The 21,237-nt window shown below is 36.4% G+C and overlaps 1 protein-coding gene across 2 annotated transcripts; it reads left to right on the forward strand.

Annotated features, from left to right (window-relative positions):
* The first annotated feature begins 1,158 nt into the window (after nt 1-1,158).
* Nucleotides 1,159-18,342, forward strand: PLRG1 (pleiotropic regulator 1). Of its 2 annotated transcripts, none has more exons than XM_058721109.1 (15): nt 1,159-1,280; nt 2,843-2,949; nt 3,986-4,128; nt 4,830-4,883; nt 6,235-6,328; nt 6,525-6,612; nt 8,221-8,322; nt 9,317-9,409; nt 11,700-11,849; nt 11,939-12,040; nt 12,585-12,687; nt 13,685-13,793; nt 14,759-14,898; nt 15,400-15,593; nt 16,547-18,342. In XM_058721109.1, exons 1-15 carry the CDS (start codon nt 1,272-1,274, stop codon nt 16,604-16,606), a joined length of 1,548 nt encoding a protein of 515 aa, XP_058577092.1. In that variant the 5' UTR covers nt 1,159-1,271; the 3' UTR covers nt 16,607-18,342. The 2 variants fall into 2 exon arrangements, with proteins under 2 accessions (XP_058577092.1, XP_058577093.1); XM_058721110.1 differs by lacking the exon at nt 1,159-1,280 and adding an exon at nt 3,242-3,313.
* The last annotated feature ends 2,895 nt before the right edge of the window (nt 18,343-21,237 follow it).

Genomic DNA, 21,237 nt, shown 5'->3' on the forward strand with positions numbered 1-21,237 from the left:
ATAATCTGATATAGCTTCCCAAGTACATATATATTTCTTTGCAAGGCCTACCACTAGTGGACACTGTTTTAGAAAATCAGTTCATAGGCCAAACTGCTACTTAAATTCAAAGATGACTTTATTTTCAAGCAGGAACATGATCTTAATGTTTTTAATGAATAAAAAAATCAGTTTCTTTTTTTAATCAGTGAATTTCTAATGAGATTATCATTTCACATCGCTATACTTTTTATAAGATTATTTTTTCCCCTCTCAAAAGCATATGCGGGGTGCTTTGGGGACAAGATCAGTGGAACTGAGTAGGTTAAGGAGCAAGCAGGACCAGTGAAAGACTGGTCTATTCAAGTTTACAAATGTCTACCTCCATCAAGGTTTCTTTTTACGCAGAAAAGTAATTGGGCAGGATTAATCGAAAATTGCATTTTACCTGGGTGAAAAAACAAAATCTCAATACTTGGGCACCAGGCTGTGTATAAATAAAAATGGCTCAAGTCTTCCATTGCATCCTTTTTTCCACCAGCTTTGAAAGCTGTACCCCGGCATTGTTGATGCCACATTAATTAGCAGACAACTAGGAAATAGCCAAGAATTACGCAGTTTTGAGAGATTAAACAACATCTATGCAGCGTAGAGTAAGTTTGGGGTTTTGCCATATGTTAAAAATCTTTTGCAAAATTTCTCAAATTGAAACAATTCCGCAATATTGACTCAACAAGTGTTCACTGGACAGTGTAAGTGGGATTGCTTTTCGGAGTTAAGGCTACAAAGGCGTCTAAATGCTTCCAGACAAAATTAGCCAAGTAGCGGAAGCAGGCGACATAAATTGCGGGGGCGACCCCCAGAGTTTTAGCGCTGACCGAGGTTTGCTCTCTTCAGATCCTCCCCAGAGCTGATTACTTAGATTCGCTGAGAAAAAGGATTAAGCTTCCGGGAAATACAACGCAAACAGGCACACCCTAAACCAAAATATTTAAGTCACAGAATAAGGCAGAGAACGTTATTTCAAGCTTTCTCCAAGAAAGTGAACGAGACCCTTAGATACGCGGTACCAAGAACCTGCCAACTCAGGCCCGACACTACGTCCCCGGAGAAAAAGACCCGCCCCCTCGATCCCACAAGGCCGGCGGGCCACCAGCACGCGTGCGCGGACTGCGTCAGATCCGGCGCCAGGGCGCCCGATTCCGGAAGGGACTGCACAGTTGTGGCGGCGGTTTCTGTGTTGCAGGCTAGCGTTTCTTGTCTGCTGGAGCGGCGGGTCACCCAGCGGCATCATGGTCGAGGTAAGGTGGCACTTGGGCGCTGAGGGGTCGTTCGCTTCTGGAATGTTTTTCTTCGGCGGCAGGCGTGGGGGACCAAAGGTGTTCGGAGTTTGGAGAGGGTAGAGGCTGCGAAAGGAGGCTCTCTGGCTGAGGCCGGGTAGTCTCTTCTTAATGTGTTTAGGGATAGAGGGAAGCCGGATGGCAGCATTAGTTGGAGGTTACCCTCAGGCATGAAGCCGGAGAGAATTCTTACTGCCTTTTTACTCTTGAGCCTTTGAGCTGGGCAGTGTCCCCGGAGGCGGTGCTTCTGGACCGCTGATATTCCCCATCTGCAGAATAGAGTTCGTGGTTGTGTGTCCTAAAAGATTGGCAGTCTTCTCTGGTGTTCACTTAGTGCCTTCCATCAGCTCTTCCCCAGAAAAACCTGCCATTTTGAAGTTTTGCATCTTTCCCTGTCTTGAACAACCATTCTGTTAGACAGCCTTGTCCGTCTTATCTCAGAAATATTTCTTGACTCTTGTCCGTATCCACTGCGTTCACTTTAATTCAAACCAACACCATCTTTCATCTGGACAAGAGCATTAGCTCTTTGCTGGTGTCCTTGCTTTCATTTTTGTTACACCCTCCTCCCTCCGTAAATTGATCTGTTTAAAACGTAAGTTGATCATGCTTTTTCTGCTTAAAATCCTTTACTGGCCCGATGTTACTAGAGCAAAAATGCAGACTGTTGGAATGATCTTCAAAAAACCCTTATCCTGATCTGGACCTTGCCTACCCTTGGAACCTCATCTCGGTGTCACAGCCCACCTTCCTACTGAACATATACAACTCTTGCGGCTCCTGGCATCATTGCAGATACTGAACTGCTGTGTACATGGCATTTTCTCTTTACTGAATTGTTCTTAACTCTTCTGCACAGAGCTAACTCTCTACTTAACTGACATCTCAGAGAGGTTTTTTCTTTTTAAATATAATTTATTGACAGATTGGTTTCCATACAACACCCACCGCTCATCCCAACAAGTGCCCTCCTCAATGCCCATCACCCACTTTGCCCTCTCCCCCACTCTCCATCAACTCTCAGTTTGTTCTCAATATCCAAGAGTCTCTTATGGTTTGCCTCCCTCCCTCTCTGTAACTTTTCAGAGAGATTTTTCATAACTATCCTAAGTTCTTTCTGTGTCTCATGCCCTTGCTTGTTTCCTTCATAGCACTTATCAAAATGTGTTGCTTATTTTTATCTGTTTTCTCTTGAGCACCTGGACCATAACTGTCTTTTCATCATTCTTTTGTTAACGTCTAGCACAGAACCTGCCAGACACATAGTAGGAGCTCAATAGATATTTACTGAATAAATGACCAAGCTCAGGCATCACTAGTTGGTATGGGTGGGTCTCTGGCCAATGAAGAGCTTCCTCTTCTTCTAAACTTGACTCCTATAGCTTGCTACAAATAGCCATGGTGAGTGGTAGAAAGCAGTTTACATATTTAAACTTGTAAAGTGTATAACTAATTTAAATTTAATTTAGGTTATGATATGTGTAATTTGCAGATGGATATGTGATTATAATCTTTCTTTCTAGGAGGTACAGAAACATTCTGTGCACACACTTGTGTTCAGGTCATTGAAGAGAACCCATGACATGTTTGTAGCTGATAATGGAAAACCTGTGCCTTTGGATGAAGAGAGGTAGGTATTGTTCCTTTTCAGTTGCTAGAATATTTTAACTACTTAATAACTGGGGGAAGAGAGCAGGGAGAGGGGGACCTTTAAAGATTAGTGAGTGATACTAACACTCATAGGATATCTATTCAATAATGAATGGTGTTTGGGCATGATTTAAGCTGATTTAACTTTTTTTTGGCCTTGTCTTTTACAGTAAAAATCCCATTAATTAATTGCATTTATAAATACCCAGTAATTAGGAGAGTCCCTTTTAGGTGTTATATCTTATAATCAATCACTTTGTATGTGCTTTCAGCTTCCCGCTGCTCTCAGAGCCTTGCTGAGCTGAAATTGTACCTGGCCAGTACCTCTACTCCCATCTTTTCTCGTTAGTATGATGAAGATTTTTGAGTGGTGGCATATTTTTGGTTCTACATCTCCAGCTCCAGTCTGGGATTGCATTATGTGCAGTGTTCCTTCTTTGTCCTTTACCCTTCTTTTAAAATCTACTTAATTCCTAAAACAAGCATTTATATTTAATTTATAAAGTGAGCTATTCTTAAAATTTGTATAAGTGCATTTCTTTAAAAAATACTGAACTAATTACGTACTTCGATTAGTTCTAATTACTCTTTTTAGATACATCCAGTAAAGGTTATGATAGAAGCTTTTGCTATATTTTTATATTTACACATTCAAAGGAAAATGTATTGACCTTGAGGTTTTTAAAAGGATATGTTAGTTTCTATGTATTTTTAAACCAGACCCTTGATAACTTATCATGAAAGGTTTTGTATTTATTGGTTAGCAACCTAAAATGTTACTTAGACTTAATGGATGCTATGTGGTGGATTATGAACAAAAGTGTGGAAATGCACTTGGAAGTTTTGAGCTTTTTAAAGTACTACTTTAAAAACTTCATAGAAATTTTTTCTACATGATTAGGCAAACCTAAGCTATTTAAGTACTTGTGTTTCTCGGCTATCTATGAATATATTTACTTTGGTTCATATTTTTAAAGTACTCAAGATACATTATTATGTTCATAATTTTTAAATAGTCACAAACGGAAAATGGCAATCAAGCTGCGTAATGAGTATGGTCCTGTGTTGCATATGCCTACTTCAAAAGAAAATTTTAAAGAGAAATGTCCTCAGAATGCATCGGATTCATATGGTCATAAACAATATCCTGCCAATCAAGGTAAGTGTGGCATTATCAGAAATGTGATTCTTTTTAAAAGTAGAAATGTAATTTTTAAAAATAGAAAAATGAAATGTTCTAGTGCCTGTTCTGGAAGGACTGACTGGAGCCAAACCCTATTAAACTAGTGTACCAGTATTATAATGGAAGTCTTGATTTCCTCATTGGAGTAGTGAGTTGAGATTATTGGTTGCTAGGTTTTTTCTTAATAGGAAATAAAAAAGTGGTAGAATCATAATCGCAGAAATTATTAGGATATAGAGAAGGTCACAGTGGAGACTAAAGGAAATATTTCTAACCCATGGGGAGACCATCTATGTATCTTGGCTGTAATTCAGAAAGATGATACTAAGCACTGGCATTCTAATGCATAAAAATAATCTAACATTCCACTGAGAAATCATTTGCTTGGAAGAAGAACCACAGTTGATTTTTACTTGACCGAACAATCTCTCTACATACCATTAAAATTTTACAAGCTTTCTTGACATCATATTAACAAAAGGTCAAAAGAAATATCTGTGACCATGGTCTTCAGAAGCCAAAACAAAAATGATTAATTTATCTTATATCTGACATTTGGGTTTAGTTGGGAAAATTTGAGAAATTCAGTTGATAATTTAACACTTATTAAAAGAGATGATACTTGTACATATGATAAATTTGCCAATGATCACAATGATATTTTTCCTTTTTTTAAGGACAAGAAGTTGAATATTTGGTGACAGGTACACATCCATATCCACCAGGACCTGGTAAGTGAGCTATTTTATATTGAAAATATCTTAGGGCGCCTGGGTGGCTCAGTCGGTTGAGCATCCGACTTCAGCTCAGGTCACGATCTCGCCGTTCGTGAGTTCGAGCCCCGCGTCGGGCTCTGGGCTGATGGCTCGGAGCCTGGGGCCTGCTTCCGATCCTGTGTCTCCCTCTCTCTCTGCCCCTCCCCCATTCATGCTCTGTCTCTCTCTGTCTCAAAAATAAATAAACATAAAAAAAAGAAAAGAAAATGTCTTGTAGGCATTTCCTTGAATGAACCAATAATATGATTCCTATTGCCTATAAAATACAAGATAAACTTAGCAGACAGGCATCCAAGCATAGCATTTATTTATTTATTTATTTATTTATTTATTTATTTATTATTTTTAGGCATAGCTTTTAGATGATAGTAAACTAATACTCAGTATCAGATACATTCATTGAGCAAACATTTCTAAGCACCTAAATTTATTTCAGGCACTGTGCTAGGAATTCAAAGACAGTAACACTGCTCCAAGCTAAAACATGCTTATATGGAGGTTTAAACAGACATGTTATTATCATTAAACTTATAAAAGTGATTGAAGTGTTAGTGTAGAATCAGGTGTGATAAAAGTGTCTACTAGATGTCTGTGTAGAAAATTGGCACACAGATGGAGTGGCTAGTATATTGGGGTGGAGGACAGAAAGCTTAGTATATCTAGTTTTAGTAATTTTATTTAAAGAAAAAAAAATTGTTTAACGTTTATTTTTGAGACAGAGAGAGACAGAGCATGAACAGGGGAGGGGCAGAGAGAGAGGGAGACACAGAATCTGAAACGGGCTCCAGGCTCTGAGCTGTCAGCACAGAGCCCGACGTGGGGCTCGAACTCACAAGCTGTGAGATCATGACCTGAGCCAAAGTCGGACGCTTAACCGACTGAGCCACCCAGGCGCCCCTAGTTTTAGTAATTTTAGAAGACAGGATTTATCATAATGAAAGCCCAGACAGATTAGTACTTCTTATTTAGTAATTTACATTTACTCTTGGAAATATTCGGTTAGTATTTGGGGGCTGCTTAATTTTTATATCTGTAGGTAATACCCCAAAATAATAGAAATTGTCTTTACTGTCTTGGGTATGTTAATACCAATCTGCCTGTGATTAAATCAAATTTGAGTTATGTGATTTCAAGTTACATTTATTATTAAAAAGTTAGAAATAAAAGACTCACAAAACATAATAGAACTTTTTATAGTATCACCACCTGGAGATATCCCATGTTTGCTTCCAGTATTTTATTTTAAACCTATGTAAATGAAATCAAAGATAGCTACTGAAAGCAATTGATGTTTTTCTTTAAACAGGGGTTGCTTTGACTGCAGATACTAAGATCCAAAGAATGCCAAGTGAATCAGCCGCTCAGTCCTTAGCTGTGGCATTACCTTCTTCTCAGACCAGGTATGAAGTATTATGCTTCTAATTATAGAGATTTTGAAAACATAATTCATTGTTTCTGTTTTTCTCATTTTAAGATTTCTTTATAATTATGTGACGTTTTCCTTTATCATTGCTTACAAAAATTTAAAGAGTTGGTTCTGCAGAGCACATGACATGACAATTAATTGCTTAGAATGTGCTATTTCTTTTGCTTCAGGGTTGACGCAAATCGTAATGCACCTGCTGGAGGTGAATACCGACATCCGGCGGCTGCTGACCGTTCACAGCCTGCAGGGATGACTTCAGTAAGTTTCTCTGTGTCAAATCATGCTGCAGGTTTCTAATTTTTGGAACTTGTTGCCTTATTTTCCTTTATTGCAAGAGTCTTCAGTTAAATACTAAATAAGTGAAAATTTGCCTTGGAATTACTAAAGTAAATAGTGGCTGACTGAGCTAGTTGTTAGTATTTCATGGTCCTAAAATTTAAGTTGCTAGTGAATTGGCATATTTTTTAGAATTTAACATTTTGTTATTCTGTGTCTTTTACACATTGTAGGTAATGCTTATTTTGATGTATATAATGTGATGTTGCCCTTTATTATCCACTATTAAAAGTGCAAGGAATACTATTCTAAAACTTGTGTTAATATGGTTTAAATATGAAAGTCTCTTTTTTGTTAAACTCTTAGTTGGCTGACACAGTTTAGTGCTGTTAGTAATGTAATATTCATAGGCTGTAGAACTTGTATGTTATAAATGAGCATTTAGAAATACATAAGTTTATGTGTAAGTAAATGGTAGCTAAATTGGTGAAAGTAGTTATAAAAAGAATAACTGAAAATACCTAGTTTGTTTTATTATGCTGTCACTTGAATAACTGCAGGCTTTGATTCCTTAATTTATTATGCAGTTATTTGGCTTTATGAAATGAATTAATCTGTGGTCTTCCCACCACATTTCTTCTTTTGCCTCCATTCACAGATCTCTGCCCAGGCTTTCTGCCTCCTTAGGAGGAGGTAATGTAAGCTTCTTGAGGGCAGGAACTTTATGGCTTAAGTATGTTTTGGATGCATGGATGGATGCTAATAGTAGATGGTACATCAGCTAGAATACCTTATATTTAGTTAGTTAGTTAGTTTTTAGTGTTTATTTCTGAGAGAGAGAGAGAGAGAGACAGACAGAGCACGAGCAGGAGAGGAGCAGAAAGAGAGGGAGACACAGAATCTGAAGCAGGCTTCAGGCTCTGAGCTGTCAGCACGGCACAGAGCCCGATGTGGGGCTTGAACTCACGGACCGTGAGATCATGACCTGAGCCAAAGTCGGACGCTTAACCAGCTGAGCCACCCAGGCGTGCCTAGAGTACCTTTTAAAATGTTAATTAAGTATTTTTGGAAGGTAGTTTCTGCTTTGCAATATTAAATCAATAATGTTAAAATACAACAATGACAGGCAGAGACATTAATCCACTTGCAATCACTCAAATAATGGTAGGAGCTTCTATAGAGCATTTACAGAGTAGTAATAATGTCTTTGTAGTAATTGTATGAAATAGGCACTGTTATTTCCACTTTACAAAGCAGGCATAGAGGTTATGTAATTTTTACCCAAAGTCAGTCAGCTAGTAATTGGCAGAGCTGGGTTCATGAACCCATGCTTAGTGATACGTGCTCTTAACTCTAATGTTCTGCCTCTGAGATTTTTTAATTGATTTTTAAAATTAACATACAGAAAATATAATTCTGATTAGAAGTCTTAGGTGTGCAGACATTTTCTAGTTATGCAAACATTTTAGCTGTCTTTTCATCAAAGGGGGTAAAAAGCCTCATAAATCCCCTTTTAAAATTTTTCATTTTTGATTTAACATGAAATGTTAGGTATGTCTTTAACAATAATGTAATCTGTTCTATATCTAGGCTGTTATGGAGGCTGGCAATGCCAAGAACTCTGCACTGATGGCTAAAAAAGCCCCTACAATGCCCAAACCCCAGTGGCACCCACCATGGAAACTGTACAGGGTGAGTGAATCTGTATATCATGCCATTACAGAAACGATGATTGCTTTCCAGTTACAAGAGCTGAAGGAGTAGAATAAGGAGGAAAAGCAGTGAATATGAGCACTGGTAAAGTGATCTGAGACCAGATGAGGGAAGGGTTAGGCCCCAATCTTGAAAGATAGATCTTAGGAAGACTTCTTTAAGTAAAAGCCATGTATGTATTTCCTATAAAATACAGTATAAAATGTTGACAGAAAGCTATTAGGTGTAGAGAACAGATGAAATAAATTCTCTAAGTGTTTGAAGTGTTTAATATGAAGGCTGGGAGGAAGAACAGCATATGACAATGTTTCTTTGGCTCTATTGATGATCTTTTTTCAATTATAGTAAATTAAATGATTCAAAATGTACCAGATCTAAAATGAAGTATATATAGCAGAAAAACTGTAACTGCACTTAATTTACTATATGTGTTAAATTTGGTTTTTTAATTGTACACTAACATAGCCTTTCTTTTAGTGTACAGACCTAATAAATTTTATTAGATACATAAATTTGGGTAATCACTGCCCCAGTCTGTATATAGAAGTTCCAGCAACTCAAAAAACACTCCTATGCTATTATTTTACAGACATATCCTTCCCTACCCATGGTAACTGTTCATCTGTTTTCTATATTATAGTTGTGCCTTTTCAATTTTGTTATATAATGGAATTATATGGTATGCACCTTTTGAGACCGACTTCCTTCACTCAGCTTAATGTCTTTGAGAGTCATCCAAGTTGTTTCATCTATTAATAGATTCCTCTTTGCTGAGTAGCATTTCATTGTATAGATATATCAGTTTGTGTATTCATTTACTGAAGATAAATTCTAAAATCTGTCAAATAATTTTACAAACTTATTTGAAGATGTGAGGACGGGCTATTCAAATTTGACTTATGTGCAATGAGTTGAAATTGAATAAACTTTTATGTGTAACGAGTCTGCCCATTCTACTTTTTGTTTTATGCAGGTGATCAGTGGACATCTTGGCTGGGTTCGCTGTATTGCTGTAGAACCTGGAAACCAGTGGTTTGTAACTGGATCTGCTGATAGAACTATAAAGGTAATAAAGAAGGAAGAAAAAAAAATAGGACTTTGTATTTGCTATGTAAATTTTATCTTTTATTTTCCTGGGTGGAGATTTCTGTTGTATTTTCTGTGATTTCTTAGACCTGAGTTTGGGGTAAAAGTTACTATATTTATCAATTCACTGTTCTAAATAAATATGTTTGAGAAATGATATTTAAGTAACAAGTTTTCCAAACAGTACATACTACCTACCACTATTCCTTGATTTTTACATTTTTTCTCTTCTGGTTACAAAATTAAAGTATGCTTATTTATCAAAAAATGTGGAAAATATAGAAAAATATGAAAGAACACAGACCCATACATAATCCTAACACTGTCAAATAATTTGAACATGAATTTCTGTTTAGTATTTATTTCTGTGCATATGTGTCATTATATTTACTTCTGAGCTCTTTTCCTGTGTGTGTAAGTGCGTATTTTGTTTATTTTCAGGTCGAGAGAGAGAGTGTGTGCACATGTGCATGAGAGCAGGGGAAGGGCAGAGGGAGAGAGAGAAACCCAAGCAAACTCTGTGCTACCTCTGCAGAGCCCAACACGGGCTTGATCTCAATGACCTGAGCTAAAATTGAGATCCGGGTGCTTTAACTGAGCTACCTAGATGCCCTTTTATTTTATTTTTTTTTATTTTTTTATTTTTTTTTGAACGTTTATTTATTTTTGAGACAGAGACAGAGCATGAACGGGGGAGGGTCAGAGAGAGAGAGCGAGACACAGAATCGGAAACAGGCTCCAGGCTCTGAGCTGTCAGCACAGAGCCCGACGCGGGGCTCGAACTCACGAACCGCGAGATCATGACCTGAGCCGAAGTCGGACGCTTAACCGACTGAGCCACCCAGGCGCCCCCCCCAGATGCCCTTTTAAATGTGTATCTTTAAAAAGTCATGCTTGATGTATAATTTTATACTCTGGTTTTTTTCCCACTTAATATTATATCAGAGGCATGCTTCTGTGAAAAAAGGATATATCACTTAGGTATTCTATACCGTTTTCCTGTTGTTAGACATTAAACTTTTTAGTTTCTTGATTTTCACCATCACAAGTAATGCCGTAATTAATTGTTGAGCCTAAAGCTTTTTGCTGTATTTTAAATTACTTTGTTACTGTAGATTCCCAGAAATGGAATTAATGGGTTAAACGTTTTTGAGGTTGACACTCAGAGTACAGCTTATTTTCCAAAATGGACTAATTGATACTTGCAGTGTATGAGAGAATCCTTTTCAGCACACTGATTATGTATTTTTAAAAATACCTACTAAATGTTAAGCAGAAATGGGTATCTAATCTTTTGAAAACTGTACATAAAAAAATTTCTGGTGGGTTTGAACTTTTTGATACCGAATAAAGCTGCTTTTAGGTTTTTTCAACATACATATATATTTATTTATTGAGGTATAGTTGACATACAACATTATATTAGTTTTAGGTACACAACGTAATGATTCAGTATTTATATACATTGTGAAATGAATACCACAATAAATCTAGTTAACATCTGTTACCATACATAGTTACAGATTGTTTTTTCCTTTTAGAGAGAATTTTTGAGATCTACTCTCTTTTAAGAACTTTTAAATATGCGGTACAGTATTAATAAATAACAGTCACCATGCTGAACATTATATCCCCATGACTTATCTACTTTATAACTGGAAGTTTGTACCTTGACTCTATCCATTTTGCCTACTCCCCACCCCACCTCTGGCAACTACTGATCTATTCTCTTTATCTCTGAGCTTTGTTTGTTTGTTAATGTTTGTTTGTTTTTAGAGTGTATATGCCAGTAAAATCACACAGTATCTTTGACTTATTTCACATAGCATAATGCACTCAAGGTTCATCCATGTTGTCATAAATGGCAAGATTTCATTCTTTTTCATGGCTGAATCATAGTTCATTGTGTGTGTTTTTGTGTGTACATACAGATACATAACACATTTTTTTTTTTTATCCACTCATCCATTGATGGACATTTAGTTTGTTTCCATAGGGTTTTTTTTTTTTTAAGTTGTTGCCATCCTTGGCTAATTTAATGTTATTCATACTTTCATTATCTATGATATCCTTTTATATATACTAAGATTTTGTCACTTATTGCAAGTACTTTCCTAGTTTGAACGTGCTTTTTTTATTCTATTTTTTCCCTGCTTAACAAGGAAGATTGGTGGGAGATTGTTTTTGAAGACTTATTTTTAATACCAAGATTCTAAAAATTTGCTTTGGAATAATCCAAAAGAAAAAAATTAAATATTCTTTGATTGCAGATCTGGGACTTGGCTAGTGGCAAATTAAAACTGTCATTAACTGGGCACATTAGTACAGTGCGTGGTGTGATAGTAAGCACACGGAGCCCTTACCTGTTCTCCTGTGGAGAAGACAAACAAGTCAAATGCTGGGATCTTGAATATAATAAGGTAAGCTTGTAGTTGAGGATTTAAAACATTATGAACCACTGTTTTTCTTTCTAATTACAGAGATTTTCACTTTCCTGCTTTATTTTCAGGTTATAAGGCACTATCATGGACATCTGAGTGCAGTGTATGGTTTGGATTTGCACCCAACAATTGATGTGCTGGTAACCTGTAGTCGAGATTCAACTGCACGGGTAAATGGAGTAGACCTTTGTGTTTATTTGTAAATATATTGCATCTTACAGTATGCATGTTTGGTAATGGAGTCACATGTGATTTGTTAAGAGAATTGAAGATAGTTGACTTGACCTGTCGGTAGCCTAGCCCCTGAGTTTCTTGACTTCTGTGTTTTTTCACCTTCGTTTTCAGTTCTGGGGCCTCATCGTGTTTATTATCGGGAGTGCCCTGCCTCTGAAATGTGACACTTGCACGTTCCCTTCCCGTCACTACAACTATTTTCCATGAGCTGTTTCCTTCAATAGTCTCATTATACCCATTCTTACACTTTGGGTACCCTAATCTTTCAGGTTTTTGTTGTTGTTGTTGTTGTTGTTGTTCCCATCATCTGCCTCCTGTCTACATTCCCCAGCCAGCTTATAGATCATTATCTTTCTTTTAAACAGTTTTTCATTATATTCAGGCACGGTTGCCTAGTAAGGTCCCAGCCTTGAATTGATCCAGTTACCTGCCTGAGATATGAATACCTGTTCTGACAGTATGTCTGTTGTGTTTTTATAGATTTGGGATGTGAGAACTAAAGCCAGTGTGCACACATTATCTGGACATACAAATGCAGTTGCTACAGTGAGGTGTCAAGCTGCAGAACCACAAATTATTACTGGTATGACTGATAGCTTTTAAGTTTATAGTGTATTTAATCAGAATGCATTATGATTATGCATATACTTTTCCTATTCACTATGACTCTTGCTTTGTATTGTAGACACATTGGGTGTGCATTTGAAATTTACTGTGGTAATTTTTCATTTGATTGTTTTTATCTCAAACTCTTTACATATCAGAATATATCACATCTCAGTATCATGTAATGTTTGATTAGAAATGCTTCTGTTAGATACAATTAGACATTGTTTCATAGTATCAAAATTACTGGTCTAAGAAGTTGAAATTAGGTGAAATACCCTGAGACCAATTACTTTTAGAGCTGGTTTGAGTCTTGTTTTACTTACAGTAAGATTAATAATAGATCTTTACTCGGAGTGCCTGGGTGGCTCACTTGGTTAAGCGTCGGACTCTTGATTTCGGCCCAGGTCATTCTCTCACAGTTGTGAGATTGAGCCCCGTGTTTGGTTCCATGCTGAGCGTGGCGTCTGCTTAAGATATTCTCTCTCTCTCTCTCTCTCTCTCTCTCTCTCTCTCTCTCTTTCTCTCTCTTTCTGTCTCCCTCCCTCCCTCCCTCTCTCCCTTTCCTCTGCCCCTCCCCTGCTTGTACACATGCACACTCTCTCAAAAACTAAAAATAAATGTAAAAAAATATTAGATCTTTAAGACTAGAGAGTAATTCATTCACTTGATGTATTTTATTAACTACAAGTTTTTTCTTCCCCTCCATGAGGAGTAACATCATGTATTTGCTTTGTTACTCGCATTTGTTCTAGCTGTTGAGTTGAGAGTGCATCAAGCATTTATTGCCTTTTTTAAGAATTAAATTTAAAACCAACCTAAAAATTAGAACTGTAAAGTAATTAGCCAAGAGTTGATAGGACTTTCACTTAGTCTATAGGTATCTATGCAAGACTCCTTCATATTTTGTTGTGTTTAATTTTTGCGTTATTTTTTCTGATCGAATTTTGAGGGTGTGTGTGTTTTTATTATAGGAAGCCATGATACTACAATACGATTATGGGATTTGGTGGCTGGAAAAACAAGAGTCACATTAACAAATCACAAAAAATCCGTCAGGGCTGTGGTTTTACATCCTAAACAGTAAGTGTATTTTCCTAATTCGCTTCTCTTTTTTCAATATTTAGTATAAGTATGGAAAGACCAACACTGGTACTATTTCAGTAGTTACTTAGCTGTCATTTCCAGGCCTGTGCCACTTACAAGCATGCATTTCTTTTATTTTCCCTATGTCGTATTTTGCTTCATGACCTATATGTGATAAGGAAAATTTTCTACATGGTGAGCTATGACAGTGTCAAACGAGACAATATGAATAAATCATTGCTAAAATCTGCGTGTCAAAGTAGAGGCTAATAGAAGATGGATTTAATGTTTTGATAGAAATGTTACTGGGCACTGAGACATACATAGAGTAGTTTAATTTTTAAGTTAATATACATAGAAAAAAATAGTAGGAACCGTGACCTCATAATCAGGTTATCCATAGAGGTGAGCATATTATCACAGCCTGTTTATTATATCACATCACCTTGACACTTTTCTGGTCACATTGATATCTTTTCTGTACCCATTATTTCCTCCCTCCCTCACTTTTTCTGTCTTCCTCACTCACTTTCTTTTTTTCCCCCCACTTGCTTTTTCTCTTTCTTTCTCTGTTTCTTTCCTTCTTTTCCTTTTTTCCTGTTTCCCCCTCTCTCCTCCTCTTGCTCTCTATCCAGAATAGTTTCATAACCCCTTGCCCTTAATGTGAATTTAAGGTTTTGTACATTTGTTGCTTTAACTCAGTGTAGAGCATTGGGGAAATGAGAATAAAACATTAATTTTGGAATTAAAATACACTTAAAATATTTATTTTGAAGATCTGATTTGACTTGGAACAGATGTCTTCATATTTTTACCTCTTGGTATGACAATAATATTTTGCTAAAGCTACGTGGACCCATAAATGCACATGTAGAGAATACAGCCCTAACAAGCTTTTTTGAACTCACCATTTTATTTAACTTTGTTTACTTTGTCACTAATTCTTTGTAATCTTATTTCAGTTACACATTTGCATCTGGCTCTCCAGATAACATAAAACAGTGGAAATTCCCTGATGGAAGTTTTATTCAAAATCTTTCTGGTCATAATGCTATTATTAACACACTGACAGTAAATTCTGATGGAGTGCTTGTTTCTGGAGGTAAATTAAGATTTTAGAGATAAATGTGTTTTAGTCTCATTTTTTTTCTTTTGGCAAATGAGTAAACGTTTATAAAATTTCTAAGCCATCCCACCTAAGTATTATAACAGAACTTGCCCAATTACTGTGTATTTGGATGTTCATATGTGTGTTCATGCATATTTGTAATACCTGTAGCATATTTCATAGTTTAACCGCCTTTGAGTTCCCACATGATAAATCTAAGGAATTCATGCTGGGAACCACCTAAAGTTTGGTTGTGTATTCTGGAATTAGATATTGTTTTGTGGTGCTTTTTGAGCTCTATACTAAATTCTGAATTCACACATAAAAATAGACGAACCAGTATTAAGAGAAGCTTGAGTGCCTATGTCTTACATATCTTTATAACTATTTAATCTTTATTGTCACAGTACTTGACCCATGGATGGTACTTAAATGTTTGTCAAGCTGAATTGTTGATAGGACACCAAGTTTAATTAGATTTTTTTTTCCTTTAAGCTGACAATGGCACTATGCATCTTTGGGACTGGAGAACTGGCTATAATTTCCAGAGAGTTCATGCAGCTGTGCAGCCTGGATCTTTGGATAGTGAATCAGGAATATTTGCTTGTGCTTTTGATCAGTCTGAAAGTCGGCTACTAACAGCTGAAGCTGATAAAACCATTAAAGTGTATAAAGAGGATGATACAGCGGTAAGTTCTCTATTTCACATATATTTTAAAGTAAAAGAAATCATCCATACCAATTTAGCAAGTGCTTTTTCATTTTAAAGGTATTGAAATTATCAGAAGGGAAAATAATCTTCATAGTATTAAAGAATTTGTCATCTTGAGTAGTGTCTGTTCATAGATTTCTGTATTGGTTTCATTGATGCCAGTGAATTATCCTTATTTACTATACTTGGGAAATCTTGCATCCACAATAACCACATATTGGGGCTCCTGGGTTGCTCAGTCGGTTAAGTGTATGACTTCGGCTCAGGTCATGATCTCACGGTTCGTGAGTTTGAGCCCCTCGTTGGGCTCTATGCTGATAGCTCAAAGCCTGGAGCCTGCTTCCGATTCTGTGTCTCCCGCTCTCTCTTTCCCTTCTCTGCTCATGCTCTCTCTCTCTCTCCTTCAACATAAATAAACATTAAAAAAAAAAAAAAAAAGAATAACCACAAATAAATAAATTCCTATGCAGATAAATTCTAAAATCATAAGCTTTGGTATTACCAGAATACCTAAATAGCAGTTTTATTTGAGATGAAAAACCATGAACTAAATTTGTAGTGAACCAGTCATCCTTTATTAGATTCAGATAGTGTCAAAAGTTTGTCAACTATTTTTTTTTTAATATAATTTATTGTCATATTGGCTTCCATACAACACCCAGTGGTCATCCCAACAAGTGCCTTCCTCAGTGCCCATCACCCATTTTCTCCTTGCCCCCACTCCCCTGTCCACCCACAGTTTGTTCTCTGTATTTAAGAGTCTCTTGTGGTTTGCCTCCCTCCCTTGTCAACTGTTTCTGAAATTGTTAAAGAACTGCTAAATATGTAATGCCAACTAATGTAATTTAGAATTGATGGCCTTGTTTTTGTTAGGGAGTTATTAATTAAAAAACTAACAATATTTGGTTTTATTTAATTTTCTGTTTTCAGACAGAAGAAACTCATCCAGTCAGCTGGAAGCCAGAAATTATCAAGAGAAAGAGATTTTAATGTAACATTGTCTTCATGGTGGCTCCCCCCTACACACCCTTTTTAAAAAAAAAAAAAAAGCTTGGTGTTGATGAGGATATCCAGTCATTTTGTGCTCTGGCTAGGAATGCAGAAACTCACATGCTTAAATCATTCCTGCTTCGTATTTTATAATAAACTGCCCCCCCATGTTATTTTCTAAAATAAATAATTTGAGATCCTAAGAAGATGCAGATATCAAGCATACGCAGGTTCATTGAACATAACTATTCTAAAGATAGAATATTTGTCAGTTTTATTAAAAGACACTTTTTTAAAAAACTTAACCAAACTGCTTACTATAATAAGGATATGTTTTGAGGGGAGCAGTTGTGTTTTTGTGTGTGTGTTTTTCTTTTTCTTTTTTTTTTTTTTTTTTTTTTTAGTCCTTTAAGAACTAGCATCTGTGACTAATAATTTGGGATTAAAGGATTTGAAGTCTTACTATAATTTATGTATGTTTATTCCACAGTTTTTGAGTGTGTGCTCTGCAAAGCTCTGCACTGGATACTGTTCAGGAAATAGACAAGCAAATTGTATCTGGCCTCCAAGACTCTAGTTTATGTTACAGAAATGCAGTAAGGGAGAGGCAGGCAAAAAGCTGGAGTAGCACAGAGGGAAGAGCCAGTAATTTTTCCCAGAGAGCATGTGGAAGACTTCATAGAGTCAGGGGTATTTGAGCTGAGCCTTGAGACGGCACAGAGGGAAAACAGTTTTCTAAGATGAGGCATAAAGTGAATGAAACCAGACGTGGGAAACTCTGACGTGTTCTAGGAGCAAAGAGCTGTCTGCTGCAGTTGAGTAATGAGAACAGCTGGTTGGTGCTGGAGAATGTGCATGTTTGCAGTTTGATTGTATTCCAGAAGCAGTAGGATACCAAGATAGGTATCAAATCCTGGAGAAATAGCAAGATACCAGCGGAGGTATTTGAAGCTGTGGCAAGCCCTGTAGTCTTCTTTGAAGACTTTCTGCATAAGGGTTACTTAAGTTTCTGATACCTATGCCTTGTAAATGAGTTTTCTAATCCTTGCCCTTAGGATCCTGAGTCCCCATCAGTCAAGTCCAACTTCACTTTCGATAGTTAGAAAACACAGTTACAAGAACAATTAAATTGTTTTCAAATTAAAAATATTGCACCATAATTTTGAACAAGTATTTCTGAATTATACATACCCCATCTTGCATGCTATAGGTGGGAGTATAATTTTATAACCTTTAGGAGGGGAGGGTTTCAGAGTATATTGAAAATGCTCAAACCATTTCGCTAAACTCTTCATTAAAAATGAAATTACTAGGAAACTGCCTAATAGGAATAATCTGACAAGTGTACACAAGCAGTTTTATTGCACCTTTGTTCTTTAATAATTAAAACTAGCTCAGAGGTCCTACCAGTAAGGGACTGGTGTAATAGATTATGGTACCATCATGCAATTTATTTCTATTAAGAGTGAGGGATGTCTCTGCATTAACAATAAGATGTCCAAACTTTTATGTAAAAAAAAAAAAAAAAAAGTTGCGGAAGCTTTTTTTTTGTAGGATAACTTGATAATGCTATAAAAAATAATGGAAAAGTAATACCACATTGTTGTCAGTGGCTTTGTGAGGGAGTGAAATTGTGGGAGAACTTTCATGATTGGCTTTATATATTTCTATAATGTTTTAATTTTCTATAAGCATGTATTTTGTAAACTTAAATAAAGAAATCCACTACACTTGCATCCCTGAGAGATTCTCATATATCTTCTAACACAAGAAAAATAGAGGTGAGGAGGGTCACATTCCTAAAGGCCGACCAGAAACTACAGCTAGCACAGGGAGGTGAGCTAGCTTCTTTTCTGCCTAGCAAAGCTTCAACTGTTACTTATTAGACAAGTACCACATTCTGAATAGCATTTACAAAATCCATCTCCCTTCATGCTATCTTGTATTATGATGTTCTCGGATCCTCTTGGAAAGAGTTCATTCACCATATGTGTTACGACCCCCATGAGATGTCAGGCAGAATTAATGCATTTGCTCTTTTTTTTACCCACTTGACGGAACCCCAACCCAGGGTAAGTTCAAGTCTCTTACCTTGCCTATGTCTTGTGTATACCCAAGCTGCAGAACTTTCCTACAGGAAAACAGCTTTGCTACCTGGACTCATTTTTCATTTATGGCCTCTTACCTTAAGTGGGCCAATAACAATGATGGCACACACCTTTCTGTAGTTAATCCCTTCTGCCTCCTGTTGCAACAACTCTGAATGCACAGTTGTTACTAGACTTAATGTTCCCTCCAAAGTCTCACCTATTTCTCTATTCCCTTTTATAGCCAAACTCCTTGAGTTGTCATAACTTCATGATCTCTCACTTGCTATTCTCAACTGACTCCAGTCCAAACATAGTGAAAGTAAATGTGTTCAACTGTTCTTAGGGAAATGGAAGAAACTTAAGTAGTATGAAGGAGTTGGTAGGAAATAAAGCAATGAAAAAAAGATATACAAAGTTAGCCTGAATGTCGATTTTTTTTTTTTGCACAAAAATAAAGTAGTTGCAATTATTTAGATAAACCAATCAAGAAACACAAGAATCATAAATGTCCTAAAAAAATAAATAAAGGGGTGAGGGAGACAATTCTGTTCAATTCCATGCCATTATGTTTTTTTTAAGTTTATTTTGAGAGAGTGGGAAAGGTAGAGAATCCCAGGTAGGCTCCTTGCGGTCAGTGCAGAGCCGGATGTGGGACTTGATCTCAAGAATTGTGAGATCACACCTGAGCTGAAATCAAGAGTCAGATGCTTAATCCACTGAGCCACCCAGGTGCCCCATCCATGCCATTATTTGAATAGCCAAATAAAATGGTTAATTTTAAAGAAAAAATATATTTTATGGCAGATTCCAAAGATACAGAAAACTTAAATTCTTGTAGGTGAAATAGTTTGTCAAGGAATTAATCCTTACCATTACCACTTGCACATATCACTTAAGTGCATTAAGCTTCAAAGTGGAGTTCTAATTTCAGTGCACTGTAAATTTTATAGGATCTAGATAAGGAAAAGATTTTATGTGTTTTAAAATGTATTTCAAAGATATCCAAATCCAATGATGCACAAATAAAGGAAATGGTTTCATCTTGCTTGTGAATACTGATGGAAAAATCATTATTAAAGGCTAATAAAAGAATCAAACAGCACTTACCTAAGTGAAGTTTATTCCAAGAGTGCCAGGAAATTTCATTATTAGGAAACAGTATAATTCATCATATTGGTTTATATGAGGAGAAAAATGAGCGTCTTCACAGATGGTAAAGGGGTATTTCAATATAATTTGAAATCCATACTTCATTAAATAAAAACAAGACCTACTAACATAGGAACAGATGGATATTTCAAAAACTTAATTACCCTATAATGAGTTGTTAATAGAAATATTCCTGTTAATGTCGAAAACAAGGCAGGGATATCCATCCACATCACTATTAGGTTTTTTAAGACTTGTCTGGAGTTTTCTAGCTTTTCTGGAAGTTTTTTTTTAGAAGATATAGAGGTATATTGAGGCATCTGTGTGGCTCAGTCAGTTGAGCTACTGAATTGTGGCTCAGGTTGTGATCCCAGGGTCATGAGATGGAGCCCTATGTCAGGGCTGAGCGAGGAGTCTGCTTAAGATTCTCTAGGTCTCTCTCTATCTCTCTCTCTCTATCTCTCTTTCCCTCTGCCTCCCTTCCCCACTCATGCTTGCTCTCTCTCTTTAAAAAAAAAAAAAAAAGGTAGAGGTAGAGGTATAATAATTGGAAAGTAGGGAAATAAATCATTGCAGATAGTTTGATTATGCACCTGGAAAATCTAAGAGAACTGATTGAAAACTATTAAAAGCAATAGCCTATTCAGTAAGGGCTTGGTACAGAACCTGATACTCATGGGGCACCTGAGTGGCTCAATCTTTTAAGCATCGACTTTGGCTCAGGTCATGATCTCACAGTTTGTGAGTTCGAGCCCTTCATTGGGCTGTGTGCTGACAGCTCAGAGGCTGGAGCCTGTTTCAGATTCTGTGTCTCCTCTTTCTCTGCCCCTCCCCTACTTGCTCTATGTCTCTCTCTGCCTCTCAAAAATAAACATAATATATTATAAATAAATAATAAATAAATAAATAAATAAGCATTAAAAAAAAAAAACCCTGATACTCAGAAATCAGTAAGCAGTAAGATCTAATGGAAAGAAAAAACTCTCATAAAATGACAAAAAGATGGAGTAAAATTAAAAAGAAATATGTAAGTCTTGTATGAAGAAATTTTCAAAATCCTCCTTAAGGATGGTAAAGAAGCCTTGATTAAATGAAAGGCATATTATGGTCTTGGGTAAGAAACTTCAGGATGTCATTTCCCTTTAAATTCTAGTAAATTAGCTCAATCCTAATAAAACTGCATATTGTATTTTTTTTATCTATTATAGAAAAGAAGTTGATTCTTAGTTCTTATAGAAAAATTTAAAACAATGATACCTAAGATAATCCTGAAAGAACAAAAAATGAGGGAGGGAACTAGTCTGGTATGGATACATGATCAATAAAATGGAGTACAATCCAGAAATAGACCCAAAAACAAATGATAATTATGTGTATGGTCAAGATAGCCTA

The sequence above is a fragment of the Neofelis nebulosa genome, chromosome 3 (genome assembly GCF_028018385.1).
Source record: "Neofelis nebulosa isolate mNeoNeb1 chromosome 3, mNeoNeb1.pri, whole genome shotgun sequence".
In the NCBI taxonomy this organism is placed as follows: Eukaryota; Metazoa; Chordata; class Mammalia; order Carnivora; family Felidae; genus Neofelis; species Neofelis nebulosa.